This window comes from Notolepis coatsorum (genome assembly GCF_963971535.1).
Source record: "Notolepis coatsorum genome assembly, chromosome: 19".
In the NCBI taxonomy this organism is placed as follows: Eukaryota; Metazoa; Chordata; class Actinopteri; order Aulopiformes; family Paralepididae; genus Notolepis; species Notolepis coatsorum.
The window spans coordinates 65,852,680-65,878,648 of record NC_140183.1 but is presented as its reverse complement, the minus strand read 5'-3'; the positions used below and the strand labels follow the sequence as shown (position 1 = coordinate 65,878,648).

At 45.4% G+C, this 25,969-nt stretch overlaps 1 protein-coding gene across 1 annotated transcript in view; it reads left to right on the top strand.

Annotated features, from left to right (window-relative positions):
• Positions 1-25,969, top strand: part of slc6a3 (solute carrier family 6 member 3) — a 97,092-nt gene that overhangs the window by 589 nt on the left and 70,534 nt on the right. Inside the window, exons 2-4 of the mRNA XM_084336260.1 lie at positions 514-645; positions 17,126-17,342; positions 19,154-19,292. Coding sequence (XP_084192386.1) covers positions 514-645; positions 17,126-17,342; positions 19,154-19,292 — 488 coding nt within the window. The remainder of the gene's footprint in view (positions 1-513; positions 646-17,125; positions 17,343-19,153; positions 19,293-25,969) is intronic.

The window sequence follows — 25,969 nt, the reverse complement described above, 5'->3', positions numbered from 1 at the left end:
CTTGACAATTGTTTAAAGAAGACTTGTCCAGCCCATGGGGACATTCACTTGTGATTGTGGGCTTTACAAATATATTTCATTTTATTTTATTTATTTATTATGCTATTCTATTCTGTTCTGTTCTGTTCTGTTCTGTTCTGTTCTGTTCTGTTCTGTTCTGTTCTGTTCTGTTCTGTTCTGTTCTGTTCTGTTCTGTTCTGTTCTGTTCTGTTCTGTTCTGTTCTGTTCTGTTCTGTTCTGTTCTGTTCTGTTCTGTTCTGTTCTGTTCTGTTCTGTTCTGTTCTGTTCTGTTCTGTTCTGTTCTGTTCTATTATGTTCTATTATCTTCTGTTCTGTTGTATTCTATTCTATTCTGTTTGATTTTATTCTGTTCTGTTCTGTTCTATTCTATTTTATTCTATTCTATTCTATTCTATTCTATTCTATTCTATTCTATTCTATTCTATTCTATTCTATTCTATTCTATTCTATTATGTTCTACTGTTGTCACAGAGCGTGTGTCTCTTGTTGCAGGTGCGTTCCTGGTCCCCTACATGTTCTTCATGGTGATAGCTGGCATGCCTCTGTTCTACATGGAGCTGGCCCTGGGTCAGTACAACAGAGAGGGGGCCGCTGGTGTCTGGAAGATATGCCCCATATTCAAAGGTAGGGAGGAACTACTAATAAAACATGCAATTACACACATGCTCCGGTACTTAGATACACACATTCACACACACATCTGACCACTGAAGATGTGTATGTGTATGTGTATGTGTATGTGTATGTGTATGTGTACTGTATGTGTATGTGTATGTGTATGTGTACTGTATGTGTATGTGTACTGTATGTGTATGTGTATGTGTATGTGTACTGCATGTGTATGTGTACTGTATGTGTATGTGTATGTGTACTGTATGTGTATGTGTACTGTATGTGTATGTGTATGTGTACTGTATGTGTATGTGTATGTGTACTGCATGTGTATGTGTACTGTATGTGTATGTGTACTGTATGTGTATGTGTATGTGTACTGTATGTGTATGTGTATGTGTACTGTATGTGTATGTGTATGTGTACTGTATCTGTATGTGTACTGCATGTGTATGTGTACTGTATGTGTATGTGTATGTGTACTGTATGTGTACTGTATGTGTACTGCATGTGTATGTGTACTGTATGTGTATGTGTACTGTATGTGTACTGTATGTGTATGTGTACTGTATGTGTATGTGTATGTGTATACTATGTGTACTGTATGTGTATGTGTATGTGTACTGTATGTGTATGTGTATGTATATATGTGTATACTATGTGTACTGTATGTGTATGTGTATGTTTACTGAATTAATATAATTCTGTCTGATTTTATGACGTCTGATTGCCTGTATACCTGTATGTCTGTCTCTCTGCCAGACAGGCTATCTGTTTGATTGCCTGCATGTCTGTCTGTCTGTCTGTCTGTCTGTCTGTCTGTCTGTCTGTCTGTCTGTCTGTCTGTCTGTCTGTCTGTCTGTCTGTCTGTCTGTCTGTCTGTCTGTCTGTCTCTTCAAGTTTCTCAAGTTTCTTTAATAGTTGTCATACAGAAGTACAGAATACTTTCATACAAAATGCTTCTTACTGTTACGCTCCAGAGACTGTGCTAGACAAGATAGTATCAAATAACATAGTATAGCATGTAATTTAGAAGTAGAAAATGAGGTCACAGTGTTCAGTATAGACATATGTACAATGTTCGATGCAGAATAGACGTAACTGAGTTACCATATAATATACAATACTATGCAGTGTACTAATGTACAATACTATATAGTGCAAAGCAGAAATGGGATGAGGTACAATTTAGGTACAATTTACAGTAAGGTGTACGAGTTGCAGTGTAATCCTTCATCAATAAATATAAAGTGTGGGGAGTGGGTGCTACAGTGTGTTTGTTTAAAGTGAGTGTGTGCTATAAAGTGTGTGGAGTGGGTGCTACAGTGTGTTTGTTTAAAGTGAGTGTGTACGTGTGGATGTGTGTGCTATGTGCGTTTGATGGTTGTTGTTGTGTAGTGTTCATTGTTCGTTTAGCAGCCTGATGGCCTGGGGATAGAAGCTTCTTCTGAGTCTTTCTGTGCTCGCCTTGAGACTCCGGTATCGCTTGCCTGACCGCAGCAGTTCAAAGAGGCAGTTGTTCGGGTGACTGGAGTCTTTAATGATTCTCTTAGCCTTGCCCCTGCACCGCTTGTTGTAAATGTTCTGGAGGGTGGGGAGCCCCCCTCCAATTGTGCGTTCGGCTGAACGTGTCACTCTTTGTAGTCTGCTTCGGTCTTGTGCAGTGCTATTCCCAAACCAGGAGGTGATGTTGCCAGTCAGGATGCTCTCTATTGTACATGAGTAGAAGTTCTTAAGGATCTTCTGACTGACTTGGAACTTCCTTAGGCGCCTGAGGAAGTAGAGGCGTTGTCGTGCCTTCTTCACAACACTGTCAATGTGTGTGGTCCATGTCAAGTCCTCGGATATGTAGGCTCTGAGGTACTTAAAGCTGTTGACTCTCTCAACCGGTGCCCCGTCGATGCTGAGGGGGCTGTAGTCCTTGACCCCCTGCCTGTCTGTCTGTCTGTCTGTCTGTCTGTCTGTCTGTCTGTCTGTCTGTCTGTCTGTCTGTCTGTCTGTCTGTCTGTCTGTCTGTCTGTCTGTCTGTCTGTCTGTCTGTCTGTCTGTCTGTCTGTCTGTCTGTCTGTCTGTCTGTCTGTCTGTCTGTCTGTCTGTCTGTCTGTCTGTCTGTCTGTCTGTCTGTCTGTCTGTCTGTCTGTCTGTCTGTCTGTCTGTCTGTCTGTCTGTCTGTCTGTCTGTCTGTCTGTCTGTCTGTCTGTCTGTCTGTCTGTCTGTCTGTCTGTCTGTCTGTCTGTCTGTCTGTCTGTCTGTCTGTCTGTCTGTCTGTCTGTCTGTCTGTCTGTCTGTCTGTCTGTCTGTCTGTCTGTCTGTCTGTCTGTCTGTCTGTCTGTCTGTCTGTCTGTCTGTCTGTCTGTCTGTCTGTCTGTCTGTCTGTCTGTCTGTCTGTCTGTCTGTCTGTCTGTCTGTCTGTCTGTCTGTCTGTCTGTCTGTCTGTCTGTCTGTCTGTCTGTCTGTCTGTCTGTCTGTCTGTCTGTCTGTCTGTCTGTCTGTCTGTCTGTCTGTCTGTCTGTCTGTCTGTCTGTCTGTCTGTCTGTCTGTCTGTCTGTCTGTCTGTCTGTCTGTCTGTCTGTCTGTCTGTCTGTCTGTCTGTCTGTCTGTCTGTCTGTCTGTCTGTCTGTCTGTCTGTCTGTCTGTCTGTCTGTCTGTCTGTCTGTCTGTCTGTCTGTCTGTCTGTCTGTCTGTCTGTCTGTCTGTCTGTCTGTCTGTCTGTCTGTCTGTCTGTCTGTCTGTCTGTCTGTCTGTCTGTCTGTCTGTCTGTCTGTCTGTCTGTCTGTCTGTCTGTCTGTCTGTCTGTCTGTCTGTCTGTCTGTCTGTCTGTCTGTCTGTCTGTCTGTCTGTCTGTCTGTCTGTCTGTCTGTCTGTCTGTCTGTCTGTCTGTCTGTCTGTCTGTCTGTCTGTCTGTCTGTCTGTCTGTCTGTCTGTCTGTCTGTCTGTCTGTCTGTCTGTCTGTCTGTCTGTCTGTCTGTCTGTCTGTCTGTCTGTCTGTCTGTCTGTCTGTCTGTCTGTCTGTCTGTCTGTCTGTCTGTCTGTCTGTCTGTCTGTCTGTCTGTCTGTCTGTCTGTCTGTCTGTCTGTCTGTCTGTCTGTCTGTCTGTCTGTCTGTCTGTCTGTCTGTCTGTCTGTCTGTCTGTCTGTCTGTCTGTCTGTCTGTCTGTCTGTCTGTCTGTCTGTCTGTCTGTCTGTCTGTCTGTCTGTCTGTCTGTCTGTCTGTCTGTCTGTCTGTCTGTCTGTCTGTCTGTCTGTCTGTCTGTCTGTCTGTCTGTCTGTCTGTCTGTCTGTCTGTCTGTCTGTCTGTCTGTCTGTCTGTCTGTCTGTCTGTCTGTCTGTCTGTCTGTCTGTCTGTCTGTCTGTCTGTCTGTCTGTCTGTCTGTCTGTCTGTCTGTCTGTCTGTCTGTCTGTCTGTCTGTCTGTCTGTCTGTCTGTCTGTCTGTCTGTCTGTCTGTCTGTCTGTCTGTCTGTCTGTCTGTCTGTCTGTCTGTCTGTCTGTCTGTCTGTCTGTCTGTCTGTCTGTCTGTCTGTCTGTCTGTCTGTCTGTCTGTCTGTCTGTCTGTCTGTCTGTCTGTCTGTCTGTCTGTCTGTCTGTCTGTCTGTCTGTCTGTCTGTCTGTCTGTCTGTCTGTCTGTCTGTCTGTCTGTCTGTCTGTCTGTCTGTCTGTCTGTCTGTCTGTCTGTCTGTCTGTCTGTCTGTCTGTCTGTCTGTCTGTCTGTCTGTCTGTCTGTCTGTCTGTCTGTCTGTCTGTCTGTCTGTCTGTCTGTCTGTCTGTCTGTCTGTCTGTCTGTCTGTCTGTCTGTCTGTCTGTCTGTCTGTCTGTCTGTCTGTCTGTCTGTCTGTCTGTCTGTCTGTCTGTCTGTCTGTCTGTCTGTCTGTCTGTCTGTCTGTCTGTCTGTCTGTCTGTCTGTCTGTCTGTCTGTCTGTCTGTCTGTCTGTCTGTCTGTCTGTCTGTCTGTCTGTCTGTCTGTCTGTCTGTCTGTCTGTCTGTCTGTCTGTCTGTCTGTCTGTCTGTCTGTCTGTCTGTCTGTCTGTCTGTCTGTCTGTCTGTCTGTCTGTCTGTCTGTCTGTCTGTCTGTCTGTCTGTCTGTCTGTCTGTCTGTCTGTCTGTCTGTCTGTCTGTCTGTCTGTCTGTCTGTCTGTCTGTCTGTCTGTCTGTCTGTCTGTCTGTCTGTCTGTCTGTCTGTCTGTCTGTCTGTCTGTCTGTCTGTCTGTCTGTCTGTCTGTCTGTCTGTCTGTCTGTCTGTCTGTCTGTCTGTCTGTCTGTCTGTCTGTCTGTCTGTCTGTCTGTCTGTCTGTCTGTCTGTCTGTCTGTCTGTCTGTCTGTCTGTCTGTCTGTCTGTCTGTCTGTCTGTCTGTCTGTCTGTCTGTCTGTCTGTCTGTCTGTCTGTCTGTCTGTCTGTCTGTCTCTCTCTCTCTCTGTCTCTCTACCAGACAGGCTATCTGTTTGATTACCTGCATGTCTGCCTGTCTGGCTCTTTGTTTGTCTATATCCCTACCTGCTTTGCCTGCCTGTTTATCCATCTGCCATCTGTCTGTCGCATTCTAGTTTCAAGTTTCAATTTAGTCACCTATCCTTTTACAGTGTACAGGAGTGAAATTATTTAGTTTCTTGGCTCCTCGCCCTAGCAGCAAGTATTACAAAAATGACTTAAAAATAAAAACATGTGTAGCTTATTAAAATCTAACAGCATACTGCTAGATTTTACAATTTAAAATCTAGTTAACTTTGTGTAGTATGTGTAACAATTGTGTAGTATGTGCAAATAATGTGGTGTGTGCAAGTCAGTATTGTGTGCAAATCAGTGTTGTGTGCAAATCAGTAGCAGGGATAGCAATATGTTTTCTCTCAGTCACTTGCTGAGTCTGACTGGGGAAAAACTGTCCCGGAGTCTTTTGGTCCGGGCCTTGAGGATGCGGTACCATTTGCCGGACGGCAACAGCTGAAACATTTTGCGGACGGGACGGCTGAGGTCTTTAATAATCCTGTGGGCTTTGCTGACACATTGTCCGTTGTATACAGGATATCCTGAACGGAGGGGGGCTCACCTTTTTTAAAAGGCAGCTAAAAACGTACTTCTACAGGCAGGCTTTTTAAACACCCATAGCCGTTTTCTTTCTGTTTATGTCTGTTTTTTTGTTGTTGTTGTCTATTCGGTTTTTTTAGCTCATTTGAATGTTTTTTCTTCTCTTCACATTCTCTTGTATTTTTACTGATATTTTAAAATGCTGTGAAGCACTCTGTGCACTCGTGCTGAGAAGGGTGCTATACGTTTTACTTACTTACTTATTTACAACCGCAGATGTTCTGGGCCATTTGCACGACTCTCTGTAGTGCTTTGTGGTTGAGGGTACGACTCTGTAGTGCTTTGTGGTTGAGGGTACGACTCTGTAGTGCTTTGTGGTTGAGGGCACGACTCTGTAGTGCTTTGTGGTTGAGGGTACGACTCTGTAGTGCTTTGTGGTTGAGGGTACGACTCTGTAGTGCTTTGTGGTTGAGGGCACGACTCTGTAGTGCTTTGTGGTTGAGGGTACGACTCTGTAGTGCTTTGTGGTTGAGGGTACGACTCTGTAGTGCTTTGTGGTTGAGGGCACGACTCTGTAGTGCTTTGTGGTTGAGGGCACGACTCTGTAGTGCTTTGTGGTTGAGGGTACGACTCTGTAGTGCTTTGTGGTTGAGGGCACGACTCTGTAGTGCTTTGTGGTTGAGGGCACGACTCTGTAGTGCTTTGTGATCGAGGGTACGACTCTGTAGTGCTTTGTGATCGAGGGTACGACTCTGTAGTGCTTTGTGATCGAGGGCACGACTCTGTAGTGCTTTGTGATCGAGGGCACGACTCTGTAGTGCTTTGTGATCGAGGGTACGACTCTGTAGTGCTTTGTGATCGAGGGTACGACTCTGTAGTGCTTTGTGATCGAGGGTACGACTCTGTAGTGCTTTGTGGTTGAGGGCACGACTCTCTGTAGTATTTTGCCGGTAGGCAAATTGTTGGGGCTATTTTCCGGTGATGGTTGGTAGTCCATTGCAGATTAACTTCTTGACATGCGTCTTGAAGGATTTGCTCCCTAGGGGGATGAGGGCGACAGGGCGCCAGTCATTCAGGCATGTTATCTGGTTCTTTTTTTGGCACCGGTACAATGGTGGATGACTTTAAGCAGGAGGGGACCATGCACTCAGACAGGGTGTGGTTGAATATGTCAGTGAACACGCCAGACAGCTGCTCCAGACACCTTCTGATCACTTGGCTTGGGATGCCACCTGGTCCGGTTGACTTGCGTACGTTAATGCACTTGAATTCCTTGCGCACGTCATCCTCGGCAATGACCAGGGTACGGCGGGGGCGGGGGGGGGGGGGGGGGGGGGGTTGGGGGTGCTGCTGGGAGGTTGGTGTGGTTAACCTCGAACCAGGCATAACAGTTGTTCAGCTAACCTGGTAAGGGGGCAGTGATGTTAGCTGTGCTACTGGCTTTGCCTTTAAGATCTGATAGGGTGTGTAAATCAAGGCTACACACCGCATGAGTCATTACTACTTAGCTGTGTTTCTATTTTCTCCGCTTTCTGATTTCATGTATCTGTCTTTCTATCTCACGGTCTCTGTCTGTCTGTCTGTCATTCTCTCTCTCTCTATCTGTCTCTCTGTCTTTCTCTCTCTCTCTCTACCTGTATATCTGTTTGTCTGTCTTTCTCTCTCTCTACCTATATCTACTATCTACATAGTGAGTATCAAATGTCCCGTATTTCAGCCCGATGTGGTCGGCTGTCTATCCACTGGCTGCCCCTCAGCTGATGACAGCTCCATGTGTAACAGGTTAATATGTTCCCCTTGTGAATTTCGCCAAAACACCCCGTTTCATTGGTTTGTTGGAATCTCCTACCTGATTGATTGATTGATTGATTGAAAAGTTTATTAACAGATTGCAGAATGGGTACAGTACAGTACAGCTCAATACATACAATTGTTAAGGGGATGCTGACCAGAGAAAGACTTTCGTCTTGTTTACATCAGGGTCCCCCATTTTCAATTCATCATAACATATATGACATACATGACATACAGATAGACAGTACTGCTACATCTATACATTTATGACATATCAGATTTGCAAATACAGTACTGTTTGTGATACAAAAAGTGTCCAGAAAAAGAGTGTATATACATTTGACGTAGAAACTGTACATTGGAGGAGGTTGGGTGGGTGGGGTGGGGTTGGTGGGTGGGGGCTGTACATTGGAGGGGGGGGGGGTTGGGGTAGGGGGGGGGGGGACACTGTACACTGTACATTGGAATACTGACAAAGCCATACTTGGTAATTTACTGTACAACTGGGTTAAGACATTTGTAGGGGCCAGTTTCGAATTGCAGTCTCCCGTAGGTGTGGTGATACCTGTGTTGTTTTGGGGTTTGGTGTGGATGCTGAACGCACCATCGTGACATTGCGTGACGACGTCATTATGCGCGATTTCACACGGCTCACGCACAGTTATTCTGGATGTGAATGACACCTTTGTATATTGGATATGTCACACAGATACCAGTAAAGAGCCTGAGACCCAGTATTGCCTCCTGCCTGGTTAATGTCGCCACACGCACACAAGAACACAACGCAAGCGTAATCCATCGGTTATATTGGTGCCGTGACCTTCTGGATTCATCTGCCATCGATGTTGTCTCGATCGCTGTGGGAAGCTGAAGCTCGTCTTTGTTCCAAGTTGGTCACTCTCGGCCGTGTGGGGCATTTTGAATAAATTAAATACTTTATTAGATAAGGTGTTAAGAAAAAAAGAAAAAAATGGAGAAAAGGTTGACAACTGAAGAAAGGAGAAAAATGTCAGGTGGTTCCATGGACCGCGCCCAGGTAAGCCAGTGGGCTCATGAACAGTTTAGTGTGCAGTTCACTGATTGGGCTGACATGGACAAGGACAATTGGAATTGTAGAAAAAGAAAGAAAAAAAGTCATGTAAATAATGTTACCATTAAATGTGTAAGGAATTGATTTATTGATTGTATATAATGTGAATGTTATTGATCTGTTTGGTCAATCCATTATTGCAATATAATTATTTCATTCATTCAAGTTTTTTTGCTACTACGTTATTGAGTATTCCAGTTTTTTTCTAATCCATCGGTTACATAATGAGCAGCAGAAATGGTGCATTCAGATTTCAGATCTCAGGTCTCCTAGAAGATATTGCAATCAGGATATGTGTTTGTAACATTTTCAAATTATCTGTAATTCTGGATCATTTGGGGGGAGAATGAGGCTCTAATGTCTTTATATTTGTTACAATGTTACAGGAAGTGCAGCTCTGTCTCCACATCCCTGGGCAGCCAGGGCCCTATTCCCCGTACCTGGTTCAACTAAGTCGATCAAGAGTCACATTATCCAGATTCAGTTAACCCGATGTTTGAAGCCGGGATTTTCCTGTTCCTCGAAGGTGGATTCAGTCTCGTTAACTCAAACCAGACTTGAGACCCAGGATAAGTGCGCGCGGCCGCTTCAGTTGAAAAGCCAGCACGTATCGATAGCAGAGATCCTGATTCTCTAGCGGCATTGATTGATTAATTGATTTAAAACTTTATTAACATATTGCAGTACGGCTCAATCGCCTCGCCGACAAGTTAAATGCGTTATCTATAGGCTAATTTTAAGTCCCTCATTACCTCAATCAATCAGATTATATTTCTTTAAACTTGCCTGCTGGATTGAATAATCAAATGAGATCTTGCTAGCGAAAATAATTAGTTAAACTGTTATACAGAATAACGATACGGCTCTCTTACCCATCGATCTTTTACTTATCTCCACTGTGGTGTAACGGGTTCTTCTTTTGACTTTCACGCAGACGACCGGGGTTCGAAACCTAGTCTTTTCCTTCTTTTTTCAATGTAGGAATAATTCAAATTGGTGCAAGTTGAGAGCTATATAAAGAATGACATCCTCAATGCATGTAGATTTATAATATTTTAACTTAAAACTAGGCTACCTTTGCGTATAATCATTAATATTATATTCCAAAAAATTATATTGGAAACACGGGGTTTCGAACACCGGTCGCCGGGTTGCCAGGATTGAGCACTACCGCTGCGCCACTGTGCCAGATGGGATAAATTCATTGTTTATACATTAATGAACGAGAGACCCATGTTTACAATATTCTTTATTTTGAATGAAGTTTTATCTCTTTATTCTCATTTATTAATGTGACGTCAACGGCTCATTCAATTTCTCAAATCCGTCAAACAGCGCATCTCATCAGACATTTTAATCCCAGTTACAATATCACACAAGATCCACAATCCACGCATAGACACTTCAATTTTATGCTTGAATGAAACAAAATCCAGGCGCTCCTCTCCTTCCTCACTCCTCATCCACAGCGGAGAATATGAAAGGAATCAGAGCCAAACGAGCGATAGGTTTCAATCGTTAAGGATATCCCCGCGGGATTCACATTTGCAATGCTGCGCGTTGTTAAAATAACCACATAATGTGTACATCGCACCGAGCGAGCGCCACGGTATATAACGTGCATTATTTAGGACAAAGTGAATTTAGTATCAGCATTTTGGGTCTATTTTACATTTCAAAAGCCCCCTCTGGAAGAATGGAGCACAAAAACGTAATTCAGAATGGTATAATGCAGATCCTAGACTGTGGGAATAATTTCAGGAAACGCGCTGTCACTTCTTTGCGGGGGCGTGGCGATGGTTCATCCGGCTAACTTGAACTTAAACCCTGCTCTCGACCAGGCTCAAACTTTTTGATCTGTTGTCATGGTGATTTAGACAATCCAGCTTCGGGGAACGGGAAAGTCCGGCTTAAGTCAGACTTGACCGAAAGTTATCCGGCTAACTCAGTTATCCAGGTACGGGGAACGGGGCAGGTCTGTCTGTGTCTGTTTCTACTGCCAGACTGTGGTCTCTCTCTCTCTCTCTCTCTCTACCTCTCTCTCTACCTCTCTCTCTACCTCTCTCTCTCTCTCTCTCTCTCTCTACCTCTCTCTCTACCTCTCTCTCTACCTCTCTCTCTGTCTTTATCTCTATTTGTCTACCTATCTCTCTGTCTGTCTGTCTGTCTGTCTCTCTCTACCTCTCTCTGTCTGTCTGTCTGTCTCTCTCTCTACCTGTCTCTCTATCTCCCTCCCTCTCTCTCTCTGTTTCTACCTGTCTCTCTATTTTTCTCTCTTTCTACCTATCTCCGTCTTTCTCTTTTTCTACCTATCTCTCTGTCTTTTTACCTATCTCTCTATCTTTCTCTCTTTCTACCTATGTCTCTGTTGTTTTACCTATCTCTCTATATTTATCTCTTTCTACCTATCTCTATCTTTCTCCCTATCTCTATATTTATCTCTTTCTACCTATCTCTCTATTTTTCTCTCTTTATCCCTATCCCTCTATCTTTCTCTATTTCTACCTACTGTATCTATCTTTATTTCTCTCTCTATCTGTCTCCTTGTCTTTCTCTTTCTATCTGTCTCTCTATCCGTCTCCTTGTCTTTCTCTCTCTGCCCGTATGTCTGATCTTCCTCTACATGTCTTTCTCTTTCTCTCTATCATATTCCTATTCTCTATCTCCCTCTCTCTCTCTCCCCCTCTCTCTCTCTCTGGTGTGGTGCAGTGACAGGTATTGTTTATTCTTCCAGATCATCTAATGTTGGCACTCAGATGGAAAAAGAACAAAAGTCTAAATTGGCTTTTAGACTCAAGATGATTCCTATTCTTCTGTCAAACAGAGAATGACTTACTTTTCAACACATTGGTGAGCAAATGATGGCTGCCAGAAACATCATTAGTAACACTGTGTGTGTGTGTGTGTGTGTGTGTGTGTGTGTGTGTGTGTGGCGATATTCAAACTCATTTACTTTCAATAACTGTCAAACTAAATTAATGTGTGGAGTGAATGGGTGAAATATGAGGAACAAATTGTGAAGCGTTTTGGATAAAAGCGCCATATAAATGCAGCCATTTAACATTTAACCCTTTCACTGCCACACTACAGAAGGTTGACCTTTCACTACCACATTACAGACGGTTAACCTTCTGTAGTGTCGTTGTGAAAGGGTTAACCCTTTGTCGTGTGGCAGTGAAAGGGTTAACCTTCTGTATTGTTGCAGTGAAAGGGTTAATGAGAAGCTGGTTTCCAGGATGAAGCACAGTTTTTAATCTATAGCTAACTTCCGCATCACCTCCTCCACTGACTGTTCACTAAAGTGCAACATGTGTCCACAATGGACTCCAGTTGCACTTGTCCTCTGGCCATGTGTCTGTCCTCTGGCCATGTGTCTGTCCTCTGGCTATGTGTCTGTCCTCTGGCCATGTGTCTGTCCTCTGGCCATGTGTCTGTCCTCTGGCCATGTGTCTGTCCTCTGGCCATGTGTCTGTCCTCTGGCCATGTGTCTGTCCTCTGGCCATGTGTCTGTCCTCTGGCTATGTGTCTGTCCTCTGGCCATGTGTCTGTCCTCTGGCCATGTGTCTGTCCTCTGGCTATGTGTCTGTCCTCTGGCCATGTGTCTGTCCTCTGGCCATGTGTCTGTCCTCTGGCTATGTGTCTGTCCTCTGGCCATGTGTCTGTCCTCTGGCCATGTGTCTGTCCTCTGGCCATGTGTCTGTCCTCTGGCCATGTGTCTGTCCTCTGGCCATGTGTCTGTCCTCTGGCTATCTTGTCTCCATCTCCAAGCTCCTGGCATCTAAAGGACGGGCTTCAGTAACGAAATGCCATCATTATCAGAGCATCTGTTGTTGCTCAGTATGTTGCCACACTACTGCCCTTTGTCAAAGCACCTCCCTCCGGGTCCATGGGTGGCCTGGTGTGCGTGTGTGTGTGTGTGTGTGTGTACGTGCGTGTGTGTGTGTGTTCAGTGTCGAAGGCCCACTGGGTACACTGACGTTCTAATCACACACTTCACTCTGTCTCTGGCTGTCACTGGAATAACAGTAATTACATACATATACACACATACACACACACATGTATATATACATACATACACTCCTACACACACACCAGCACACACACACACATACACGTACGTAGACACACACACACACACGCGTGTATATAATATATATATTAGGGATGTTTGATATTATCGACCTACCGATATTATCTGCCAATATCGGCATTAAAATGTGATATCGGAAAATATCGGTATCGGTTTTCAAATTTCTTTTTATTTTTTTTACATTTCTATAACCTTTATTTACCCAGGCAAGCAAGTAAGAACAAATTCTGATTTTATTTATTGTCAAAAGTATGCATAACGTTGTGTTAATTGCACAACAAGAGATATGTAATGTTAATTACCTGAAATTATTCCATTTTTTGGGGGGGGAAACCCTGCATATATCGGTATCGGTTGATATCGGTATCGGAAATTAAGAGTTGGACAATATCGGTATATCGGTATTGGTAAAAAAGCCAATATCGAGCATCCCTAATATATATACATACATACACACCTGCACACACACCAGCACACATACTGTACATACATACATACATACATACATACATACATACATACATACATACATAACAACATTGTATTTATTCTGATCAACAAGCCAATTTCCTCTCAGGATCAATAATGATGAAAATGATTGAGAGAGAGAGAGAGAGAGAGAGAGAGAGAGAGAGAGAGAGAGAGAGAGAGAGAGAGAGAGAGAGAGAGAGAGAGATAACGAGAGAGAGAGAGAGAGAGAGAGAGAGAGAGAGAGCGAGAGAGAGAGAGAAAGACAGAGAGTCAGAAAGAGAGAGGTAGACATAGGAAGACAGACAGAAAGACTAACAGATGGACTGGCTGACAGACATACAAACATAACCGACCTACTGACTGATGGAGAGACACACCGACAGACAGACAAACAGAAAAACAGACAGACAGACAGACAGACAGACAGACAGACAGACAGACAGACAGACAGACAGACAGACAGACACCACATAATTCGTGATTACAAAGGAATTTATAAAAATGTGAAAGCCTGAACATGCTCCCTGTAACGTTTTGGGTTTCTTTCTCCTTGTCGGATCTTCAGACAGTCCTGCGTCCAGACGGAGTCAGAACGAGTGCTGACCTTCTCGTTGCTGTTTATTTATATTTTGTATTTTGCCTTAAGGTCTGTTTCTCAGTTGACGCCCGGCGTCTTTCTTGTGCATTACTTGCATTGCTCTTGTGTTCTTACTATTAAAAAAGACACACTACTGAAGAAGAGCAAACCACATCTCCGTCTCATTCCTTCCTCTACTATTGGAACTCAAATGTCCTACCTGCACCGTAACAGATGAAGATAATGTCCCGGGGGAAGTGGACACCAGCAGAAGGGCAGATGTGGATAAAGGCAGATTTGTGGATAAACATTATCCCTGGTTTCCTTGTATGAAGTAGAGAGGCAGCCTTGGAAAATACTTGTTGATTAGCAGGATTCTTCAGAAGCGCGTCTGTCTAGGTCACTGGCCGTACATGATACGCTTTGTTGCCACGTCGTCTTTGATCTCTCCGATACTGACTTCAAAGAAGTCACGGCTATAGAAGTATAATGGAGTGGCTTGTAAAACTTTGAGCGTAGGGTTCCGTCCATCACTCTCAACATAGGGGCCCCCCAGGGCTGTGTTCTGAGTCCCCTCCTCTACTCCCTGTACACACATGACTGTGTGGCACAGCGGAACAACAACACAATCATCAAATTTGCTGACGACACAGTAGTGGTGGGCCTGATCTCTGCAAACAACGAGAGGGCCTACCTGGAGGAGGTCAAGATTCTAGCGGGATGGTGTCAAGAGAACAGCCTCTCCCTGAACGTCAGCAAAACAAAGGAGATGATTGTGGACTTTAGGAGGTCGGGGGTCAGGGACTACAGCCCACTCAGCATCGAAGGGGCACCGGTTGAGAGAGTGAACAGTTTTAAGTACCTCAGAGTCCACATATCCGAGGACTTGACATGGACCACACACATTGATAGTGTTGTGAAGAAGGCACGGCAACACCTCTACTTCCTCAGGCGCCTAAGGAAGTTCCAAGTCAGTCAGAAGATCCTTAATAACTTCTACTCATGCACAATAGAGAGCATCCTGACTGGCAATATCACCTCCTGGTTTGGGAATAGCACCGCACAAGACCGTAGCAGACTACAGAGAGTGGCCCGTTCAGCCGAACACACAATTGGAGGGGGGCTTCCCACTCTCCAGGGCATTTACAACAAGCGGTGCATGGGCAAGGCTAAGAGAATGATCAAAGACTCCAGCCACCCAAACAACTGCCTCTTTGAACTGCTGCGGTCAGGCAAGCGATACCGGAGTCTCATGGCAAGCACAGAGAGACTCAGAAGAAGCTTCTATCCCCTTCTATTCTGGTATTTTATAATATGCATATTTTTGTATTTTTGTATGTTTGATTTTATAAAACAGGGGAAGTTCTTGATAAGCCTCTAGGCTTCTAACTTCTCCTTCACAATCGTTATAACTTATTATGTATTGTTTTTACTTCTGTTTAACTGTGTTAATAAACAAACAAACAAACTGTTACGGATGTGTTGGCAGAGGGCCCAAGCGCAAACAGATACGAGGGAGAGGTAGATATGGATTGTCAAAAGTGAGCACTGCTCCTTTAATCTTGAACACTTCGAGCCAGGGGTGAAGTGTAACAAAATAATCCAATTCAAACAGACGGCAGCAACAATGATATCTACAAAAATACGTCCAAAGGCAGCAGCAAAGATATTTACAAAAATACGTCCAAAGGCAGCAGCAAAAATACAAAAACAAAGAATAGCACAGCAGAAGAACTGGCAGAGGGCTAAATACGAAAAACAAATAATAATCTCATAAAGAGAGCAAGTCCAAAAGGCACAAACAAAACACTGCAAGGCAGGCTAGGAAAAACATGAACAACTGACTACAAATTAAAACCCTAACAAACAAAATGAACATTCCACGAAAAACAACGAAGGGAGGAACAAACAAAATAAACACTAGGAACACTTACTACAAAAATACTGGAAGGAGTAACAGGATCACAGGAACAGAGGAACTAGACAGCAAACACTAGTAGGGAATCCAAACAATGAACCGACAAAGAGAGAATGGCAAACGAGGCAGATATACACACACTGATTGACACAAGAGGGTAATTGGGAACGAGACACACCTGATGGGGAAAGCTGAACTAACACACAGGGGTAAGGAAAACAAAAGGCCAAACACACACTGGGGAATAAACTAGACTAGAATCAAAATTACAATTACAGAGAAAACACCAAACAAGGGACAAATAAAACAATTACAAAGGGAATGAGACTAAAGACAAAACAACGCTAAAACACACGGGAGACAATACAAACGCCAAGAGTACAAGAATGTCCAAAGGTGGGGGCTGGTGAAGAGTAGAGGAGAAAAGTCCTCGCAAGGGCGGGGGCTGTTGATGAGAGGAGACAGGGAAAAAGGGTCCAGGGACAGGCGAACCCTCACACAAACAAACAATGCTCAACAAACAATAACACTGTAACAACCATCAAATGCACTCACAGCACACACATCCACACATCCACACGCACACACTCACTTTAAACAAACAACTCACTGCAGCACCCACTTTAACCACTTTAGAACACCTAAGCACACTTTATATTTATTGGTAAAGAATTTGCACTACAACCCATACCTCATTACACCTTACTGTAAATTGTACCTAAATTGTACCTCATCCCACTTCTGCTTTGCACTGTATAGTATATTGTATGGCAACTCAGTTACTTCTACTCTACATTGAGCATTGTATATATGTATATACTGAACACTTTTGTCTATGTACTTGACTTCTATTTTATACTTGCTATACTTATTTTATACTTATCTATTTTTGCCTAGCACAGTCTCTGGAGCGTAACAGAAAGAAGCATTTTGTATAAAAGTATTCTGTTCTTCTGTATGACAACTAATAAAGAAACTTGAAACTTGAACTTGAGTTAACCTTCTGTAGTGTGGTAGTGAAAGTGTTAACCCTTTGTAGTGTGGTAGTGAAACTGTTAACCCTTTGTAGTGTGGTAGTGAAAGCATTAACCCTTTTGTAGTGTGGTAGTGAAAGCATTAACCCTTTGTAGTGTGGTAGTGAAAGGGTTAACCTTCTATAGTGTGGTAGTGAAAGCATTAACCCTTTGTAGTGTGGTAGTGAAAGGGTTAACCTTCTGTAGTGTGGTAAGTGAAAGCGTTAACCATTTGTAGTGTGGTAGTGAAAGGGTTAACCTTCTATAGTGTGGTAGTGAAAGTGTTAACCCTTTGTAGGGTGGTAGTGAAAGTGTTAACAATGGTTGTAGGTTGAAATAATAAAACATGATGATGTCTCTTGTCTGTATCTTGTCTGTCCTGCAGGTGTCGGCTACACGGTCATCCCTCTAAGATGTCTCTTGTCTGTCCTGCAGGTGTCCTTCTATGATGTCTCTTGTCTGTCCTGATGTCTCTTGTCTGTCCTGATGTCTCTTGTCTGTCTCTTGTCTGTCCCGCAGGTGTCGGCTACACGGTCATCCTCATCTCCCTCTACGTTGGCTTCTACTACAACGTCATCATCTCCTGGGCGTTGTTCTACCTGTTCTCATCCTTCAGCAGCGAGCTGCCCTGGGTCCACTGCAACAATACCTGGAACAGCCCCAACTGCTCTGACTGGGCCGACAACAGCGCGGTCAACGACTCGTACAAGGCCACCCCCGCTCAGGAGTACTTTGAGTGAGTTGGTTTGATCTGGTTTGGCGCTTTTGCCACTATTTGCGTCGCACACAAAAGCCCCCCGACCCTGTTTAATATTGCACAGTCATTGCAAGGCCATTATTGCACAGTCATTGCAAGGCCATTATCGCGCAGGGGTACTTTGAGTGAGTTGGTTTGACCCATTTTAGTATTTTGCAGTCACTGCTTCAATGATGATATCACACACACGGCTACCCCTGCCCAGGGGTACTTTGATTCAGTTGGTTTTACCAATTTAATATTGCACAGTAATTGCAAGGCCATTATCGCTCAGGAGTACTTTTAGTGCGTTGCTTTGAGGCGGTTTAGTAGTTTCCTAATCTGTAGTCATTGCATCACTGACGATTTAAGTAAACCAAACGTCACACACAAAGCCAGCCCTGCTCAGGAGTGCTTTCAGTGAGTTGACTGAACTTTGCTGTAAATGAAAGTTGTAATGAATTACTTTAGAGGCATCTCAGCAAGGGTCATGTTTGGGTAAAGGGGGGGTCGAGGAGAGGTCAATTTTAGCACATTCCGTAAGTCTGGCAGCTATATTACCTTTAGAGAGGAAGATGACTTTTGAATTTCAATAAATCTCACAGAATATGAGCTGGTTTGTGAGCATCTAATCTAGGACACCTGTTCCTAACATAGCCTGCCTTTTCATTGGACCTGACCAGGTGTAGAGGAGGGGGGCATGTCTGTTGTGACAGCTGAGGCTTGTCATAGCAGCTGGTTGGATGGCAGCGTGCTATTTCCTCACAGTCACCTGGGGGCAATTTGACCACCTGTGGTGAATAGACAGATCTGATCTGGCCTCATCTTATCTGGCAGGATAGCTGGAGTTTATTCTACATGTATGTAAATTCAGTTGACATACAGTATATTTTGCTATTCCATACCAGTAGCTTCGATCTTTGGTCACATTCATGTTTTTGAAGGTGTACATGGGCCTTAAAGTAATAATGTCAAACATTTTCATTTAATAAATGTCTATTTTGCCACCCTCTATTGCAAACCTCTATAGCTGTTCTAAACACTGGTGTCTGGTAGGACGTTCCTGTTCTAAACACTGGTGTCTGGTAGGACGTTCCTGTTCTAAACACTGGTGTCTGGTAGGACGTTCCTGTTCTAAACCCTGGTGTATGGTAGGACGTTCCTGTTCTAAACACTGGTGTCTGGTAGGACGTTCCTGTTCTAAACACTGGTGTCTGGTAGGACGTTCCTGTTCTAAACACTGGTGTCTGGTAGGACGTTCCTGTTCTAAACACTGGTGTCTGGTAGCACATTCCTGTTCTAAACACTGGTGTCTGGTAGCACGTTCAATAATGTTGTAGAAGGCCAAATTAGGCCCAGCCCCAAGAAGAGTTTTCCCCATGCAGCGCTGTTGGCTAACAGTCGGAAACTCATATCACTCACTCACTCACTCACTCACTCACTCACTCACTCACTCACTCACTCACTCACTCACTCACTCACTCACTCACTCACTCACTCACTCACTCACTCACTCACTCACTCACTCACTCACAGATGGTATGTGGATGGTGGGTTCTCGCTGGGCTGTATATTAGCTTGGTCGTTCCTGCTGCATTCTTCACACTGTGGCTGTGCCGAACAGTTTTGTATTTGTTTGTAATCAGATTACTTCATCCCACAAAATGTAATCTGTAACTCCCCCACCCTGTCCACCTGTGTGTACACACACACACACACACACACACACACACACACACACACACACACACACACACACACACACACACACACCACTACATCGCTGCTCATATCATCTCTGTCTTCTGTAGACGCGGGGTGCTCCACATCCAAGACAGCGGTGGCATTGATGACCTCGGTCGACCCCGCTGGCAGCTGACCTTGTGTCTGGGGGTGGTCATCATTCTGCTCTACTTTAGCCTCTGGAAGGGAGTGAAGACTTCTGGGAAGGTAGAGAACCGTTAGAAACCTTGTTCAACAAGCGCATTGGTCGCAATAGCTGCAACCTTTTTGCAATAGGCCACTCCCATTGCCACGACCTCCTCTTATTCAATTAGCATGAACATGCAAACACTTTCACAGGCACCTGACCTCCAGGCCCAATTTCAGCCTCCTAGGGCGAACCTCCCCCATCTGGGTAAAGTGAGGTATGTCAGTAGCCCACTGCTGAGCTCAAACACTGTAGTACAGCAACAATCTAACAGCCAGTTTTTGTCACATAGAAGAATGTATTGCCCTTTTCAGTTGTGGAATAACTGTATCTCCCCACTCCCCCACAGCCTACTGTCCTACTAGTTTCTGTCTACCCTTCCCCCATCCACCCACCTATTGTCCCACTAACTCACCCCACCCCCCTTCCTTACCTCGTCCCCCTCACCTGAACCCCCCCCCCCCCCCTCCTCCTTCTACAACCCCCCCCCCCCCCCCCCTCCCCCCTCAGAACCACCCTCCAACCCCGACCTGGGCCAAACCTACCTTTTCCATCCCCTAATTCAGACCCCCCCCCCCCATCCAATACAATTGTCTCCCTCACCTGGACACACCCATCTCTATGACCTATAAAGCCCATCATGCCCCTGTCTCGAGGAGCCCGTTTTAGGGACGCCCCGGCCAGGGGTTTTCCCGGGTTCTCTCCACGCCAATTCTCCTGGGTTCCATGTAAGCTAATAAACCTTATCAATTGAGTTTTCCTTTGTCTCTACACTCATTGTTCGGGGTTCAATTTACCTCACACAGTCTACATATCCATCTATTTGGCTAGTGTAGCGTAGCTTTACACTTTACACTAACACCTGTTTGAGCTAATGTCAGCTACAAAACATTAACGTTACAGCTAATGCTAGCTAAAGACCTAATTGTACCAAGCATTAGCCCCAACGTGCGCCGTATTGGGTACACCTGGAGGCCTAAATGGTGACAAAGTTGGACAGCTAACGTTGCTGTATGAGAGCACATCACTCAACACGTACGTTACCCCATCAACCTTCCCCCTGCGGTGGTGCTGTGGATATCTACACCTCCATCAACCTTCCCCCTGCGGTGGTGCTGTGGATATCTACACCTCCATCAACCTTCCCCCCGTGTTACGACCCTGGCTCATGGGTACGCAACCTATGTGTAATCAACACCAAAACCCTGTGCTCTAACTCAAAAATGCTACTAAACCAAGGAACTACTAATATAACTATAAGCTAATGTACTGGTAACCCAACGGACAAGGACTGTAAGAACCTGACAGCTCTTTCACTAGGCACAGACCGTGCATGTGTGTTTCTGGGTCTGCCTTTGAAGCTCCCCAGCAGGTAACCAATCAGCACTAATTGGCTAATTGGCAGCCCTCACCTGCCTGCCCTGGTGACACAGGAGTGACCAGGCCTCTAGTACATAACACCTCCCCCACCAAACTGGTTGCCCAAGAGGCAACCACTACACAACAACCCATAAACAAAACAAAAACAACTGTGACCCCTTAGTTGTCAGGGCCTCTACCACAACAGCGATAATGGGTACCACAAACACCGGTACTACGATCGTGAGAGGGCGTCTGCTAGCACGTTGTCCCTCCCACGAATGTGGCGAATATCCAAGTTATACGCCTGGAGGAACAAACTCCATCGCATCAAACGATGATTCGAATTCACCATGCTGCGAAGAAAAACCAAAGGGTTATGGTCTGTATACACAACAAGGGGTAAACTGGAGGATCCCACGTAAACATCAAAATGGTTCAAGGCAAGAACCAAAGCGAGCGCCTCCTTCTCTATAGTAGAGTAGTGCAGTTGATGCCTGTCAAACTTTTTAGAAAAGTAGCACACTGGGTGCTCCACCTCTAATGCATCCTCTTGCAGGAGGACGGCTCCAGCACCAAGGTTACTAGCATCCACTGCCAACTTGAATGGCAGTTGAAAATCGGGAGCTGACAGAACGGGAGCGCTAATCAGAATACCCTTGATGCTCTCAAAAGACTGTTGACAAGTCTCAGTCCACACGAAAGGTACCTTAGGACTGAGCAGATTGGTCAAAGGGGCAACAACAGAAGCAAAGTTCCTACAGAAACTCCTATAGTACCCTGCCATACCTAGGAAGCGCTTTAACTCCCGCCTGGTGATGGGAGCAGGGAAGCCCACTATAGCCTCCACCTTAGCTGTAATGGGGCACACATGCCCACGTCCAACCACCTTACCCAGGTAGGTAACCGTGGCCTGTCCAAATTCACATTTCGCAAGGTTAACTGTCAAGTTAGCATCACCCAACCGCTTGAACACTTCGGCCAGATGCTCCACATGTTGTGACCAAGAGGAACTGTGGATAACCAGGTCATCCAGATATGCCTCACAGAACGCTACCCCGCCCAGGACCTTGTTCACTAGCCGCTGAAACGTCGCTGGGGCATTTCGCATGCCAAAGGCCATCACTGTATACTGGCAGAAACTCTCTGGTGTGACAAAAGCGGATATCTCACGTGCTCGCGGAGTAAGCGGAACCTGCCAGTATCCCTTTAGCAAATCCAATTTACTTACAAAGGCTGCTGAACCCACCCGATCGATACAGTCGTCCATCCGAGGCAGAGGGTACGAGTCCGGCTTGGTTACTGCATTAACTTTACGGAAATCAGTACAGAACCGATGAGTGCAGTCTGGCTTATCAACAAGCAGGCAGGGGGAGCTCCACGCACTAGAACTGGGCTCCGCAATGCCATGTCTCACCATATAGTCCACTTCCTTACTCAAGATCCTTCGTTTTTCCGGATTCACCCTATAGGCATGTTGCTTAATTGGCCCTGCACTACCAACATCAATGTCATGCTCGAGTACATTAGTACGACTAGGGACATCAGAAAACAAACGTGTATGCTGTCTAAGTAGGCGCACCACATCCGTACGCTCAGGAAGTGGTAAGTACGACAGGTGTGAGTCCAAGTCACCTAGTATCTGGGTGTTTGGCAACCGGCCCTGAGAAATCTCCTTCGACACAGAACAGTCGGCTACAATAGGAGATGCAGAAACTGTTAGAACAGCCACAGGCTTAACCCCTGACTGGTCAATCTGAGCCCTATCATTGTACGCCTTCAACATATTGACGTGACATAATCTACTCTTGCGCCTGCGGTCGGGAGTTTTAATCAAGTAGTCGACCTCACCAACTTTGCGCTCAATGGAGTATGGCCCACTGTATTTAGCCTGTAATGCAGACCCAAGAATAGGCGAGAGAACCAACACCTTGTCTCCCGGTGAGAACACCCTATGTCGGGCCCGCCTATCATACCACACCTTCATTTTTCCTTGGGCTACCTTTAGGTTCTCTTTCGCTAGTTCACATGCTCTACTAAGCTTAAGCCTGAAGTCACACACATAGTCCAACAAATTAGTAGAGTAAGGAGTCTGGTCAGCCAACCACTTTTCCTTCAGCAGTTTCAAAGGACCCCTCACTGTGTGGCCGAACACCAGCTCAGCCGGGCTGAATCCAAGAGACTCCTGGGTTACCTCCCTAGCAGCAAACAGAAGCAAAGGAATTCCATCATCCCAGTCTTTGTCGAACTCCGTACAATATGCCCGCAGCATTGTTTTGATAGTCTGGTGAAATCTCTCCAGCGCCCCCTGGGACTCTGGATGATAGGCAGAGGAAGGGCAATGCTAGATAGACAACTGCTGGAGGACCTGAGCAAAGAGACGGGACATGAAGTTAGACCCTTGATCTGATTGAATGACCTTTGGTAGACCAAAAGTCGAAAAAAACCTAACCAGAGCTTTGGATATAGCTGGGGCTGTGATCTTGCGTAAAGGAATGGCTTCAGGAAAACGGGTCGCTGCACACATAATAGTCAAAAGGTACTGGTTCCCTGTCTTAGTTCGAGGGAGGGGACCAACACAGTCAATGAGGATCCGCTCAAAAGGTTCCCCAACGGCAGGGATAGGCTGCAGAGGAGCCTGAGGGATCTTCTGGTTTGGTTTACCAACCACCTGACACACATGGCACGAGCGACAATATTGTGCCACATCTGACTTCAAACCAGGCCAACAAAAATGTCTCAGCACACGGTCATAAGTCTTCCTGACCCCCATGTGACCAGCAAGATCATGATCATGTGCTAGATGCAGTATATCAGGACGATACACGGCTGGAACAACAATCTGAAACACACTGCCCCAGTCATCCAGACTGGACAGGTTAGGTGGTGTCCACTTTCTCATGAGCACGTCATTGCTAACAAAGTATCCTTGAGACGTATCTACCATTTCATCCTCTAAAACCGCCTCTTCAAAGAGGGACGACAAGGAGACATCCTTGTTTTGCTCTAGTACCAACTGCTCATGAGACGGAATCACCTTACCAAACCCCTCATCAGGGCCACTTTTCCACTCAACAAAGAACGTGTCACTAAGTGTCATATCACCATCTAAGTTAACAACCTCATGGGTGTCACATTTGACCTTTGACATTGCGCGTGTTACCGCACACACAGGAAACACTCCTGGATGCTTCTGTGCAAGCTCATCAGGAACCTCAGAAACTACAGGGACGGGAATTACAACTGGAGTAGCCAGCACTTTGCCACCGGCCAAATCGTTCCCTAGAATGAAGGACACCCCCTTTATGGGAATGTGAGAACACACTCCTACGACAACATTGCCTGATACTAAGGGAGAGTTTAGCGAGACCTCATGCAAAGGAGTATTCACAAAGCCTCCTCCAAAGCCCTGAACAATGGCACCGGAATGCAATGAAGAATCTTCCGAAAATGGCAAAATCCCATCCAGAATGAGAGACTGGAAAGCTCCTGTATCTCTCCATATTGTAATAGCCTGCCTTGATCCTAATTCACCAACCAGTGAAACAAATCCATCCATCCTAAATGTTGAGGAGCCCTCTAGCTCCCTGTCTGCACCTTTGATACTTCGCACCCCACCCTCTAATGTCGGCATAGGTGTCCTGTCTATGATTTCTACCAGAGCCACCGTTTTTACATTTTTCTGCTTAAGCACAGGGCATCCAGCAACGATATGACCAGGCTCCTTACAGTAAAAACAGATAACCCCCTCTGGGAATGCACTAGCAGAGCCACCTTGCCTAGGAGTCGAAGTAAACCGACCAGCAGACACGGGTGCCGGGAACCGGCTCCCCTGAGAAGGACGCCTACTACCCCTGGACTCCACACGGCCCATCTCTACAAAGACAGATTTGTGTGTTAACACAAACTCATCAGCCAAGACAGCAGCGTCGGCTATCTTCGATACCTTATGCTCATTTAGATGTGTGGAAACGTTATCAGGAACACACCTCTTAAATTCCTCTAGGAGAACCAACTGTCTGAGCTGCTCCCTTGACTCTGCTTTTTGCGAGGTGCACCACCGGTCAAACAGGTTCTCCTTCTCTTTTCCAAATTCAACATAAGACTGCCCCTCCTGCCTACGATAACCTCTAAAACGCTGACGATAGGCCTCGGGGACCAACTCATAAGCCCTCAATATGGAAGCTTTAACCAGCTCATAATCAGCGCTTTGTTCAAGGGACAGAGCAGTGTAGGCTTCTTGTGCCCTACCAACCAAAACACATTGCAGCAGCAGTGTCCAGGCGGTATCAGGCCACTTCAATGTGGTTGCCACCCGTTCAAAAAGGGGAAAATATCTTTCCACGTCTTTCTCAAAGAATGGTGGCACCATCCTAATATTCCTGCCTACATCAAACCCGGAACGTGACTCTGGATGCAGAGAACCCGCCTGCAAGGCAGCATGCTTAAATGCAAGCTCCTTCATTGCACGATCGTGCTCTCTCTCCTCTCTCCTCTCCTCTTGTTGTAGCTGTTTTTCCTTAAGCTCCCGCTCTCTCTCATCTCTCCTCTCCTCTTGTTGTAGCTGTTTTTCCTTAAACTCACGCTCTTGTTGTAGCTGCTTTTCCCTAAATGCCAACTCCCTAGGCCCCCAATCGATGGCAACACCTTCCGCCACGGCAGAGAGTTGTGGAGACACCTCAGACAAAAGAAGCTCATCCACCGTTGCCACAATCACCTGCTCCTCAATGAGTATAGCCCTCAAAGTCCCCAAGGCAGTCGTTTTTAACCGCTTCTCACTGGCAGTAAGCTCCACATTGTAGTGCACAGCAAGCTTCAGAAGCTGCTCTTTGGAAAACCTTCCCAACATCTCGTCAGAGGGGTTCTCAACAAAATCCTTAATGGTAGCCATCGTTATTGTACCAGTCACCACAAGCTACTCACTTTACCCTACAGTCACTAAGAACCACTAACAAACCACGAAGAACCACCAAAGAACCACTGAAAAACCACTAAAGAACCACTGAAGAACCACGAAGAACCACTGAAGAACCATGAAGAATGCTAATGCCAATAATAACAACCATAAAGGGACGCGGTGGAAATGTGAGCTCTACGGAGCGCACCTTTCCAGGTTGCACAAACAAAAAAAATTAAAATAAAAAAAAACACACCCACCCTAAATAGACGTGTCATACACGCAGGGTGTTAGGTGCTACCAGGTATGCTCACCAAACACTTAAACAAACAAAATAAATCCAACAAAATATTCCAAACAGGTGCGCCTTCTAACCTGATGTGACCACATATGCTTCTACGTCTAAACTGCAGAAAACCCCGGCCTACCACATGTCTACCC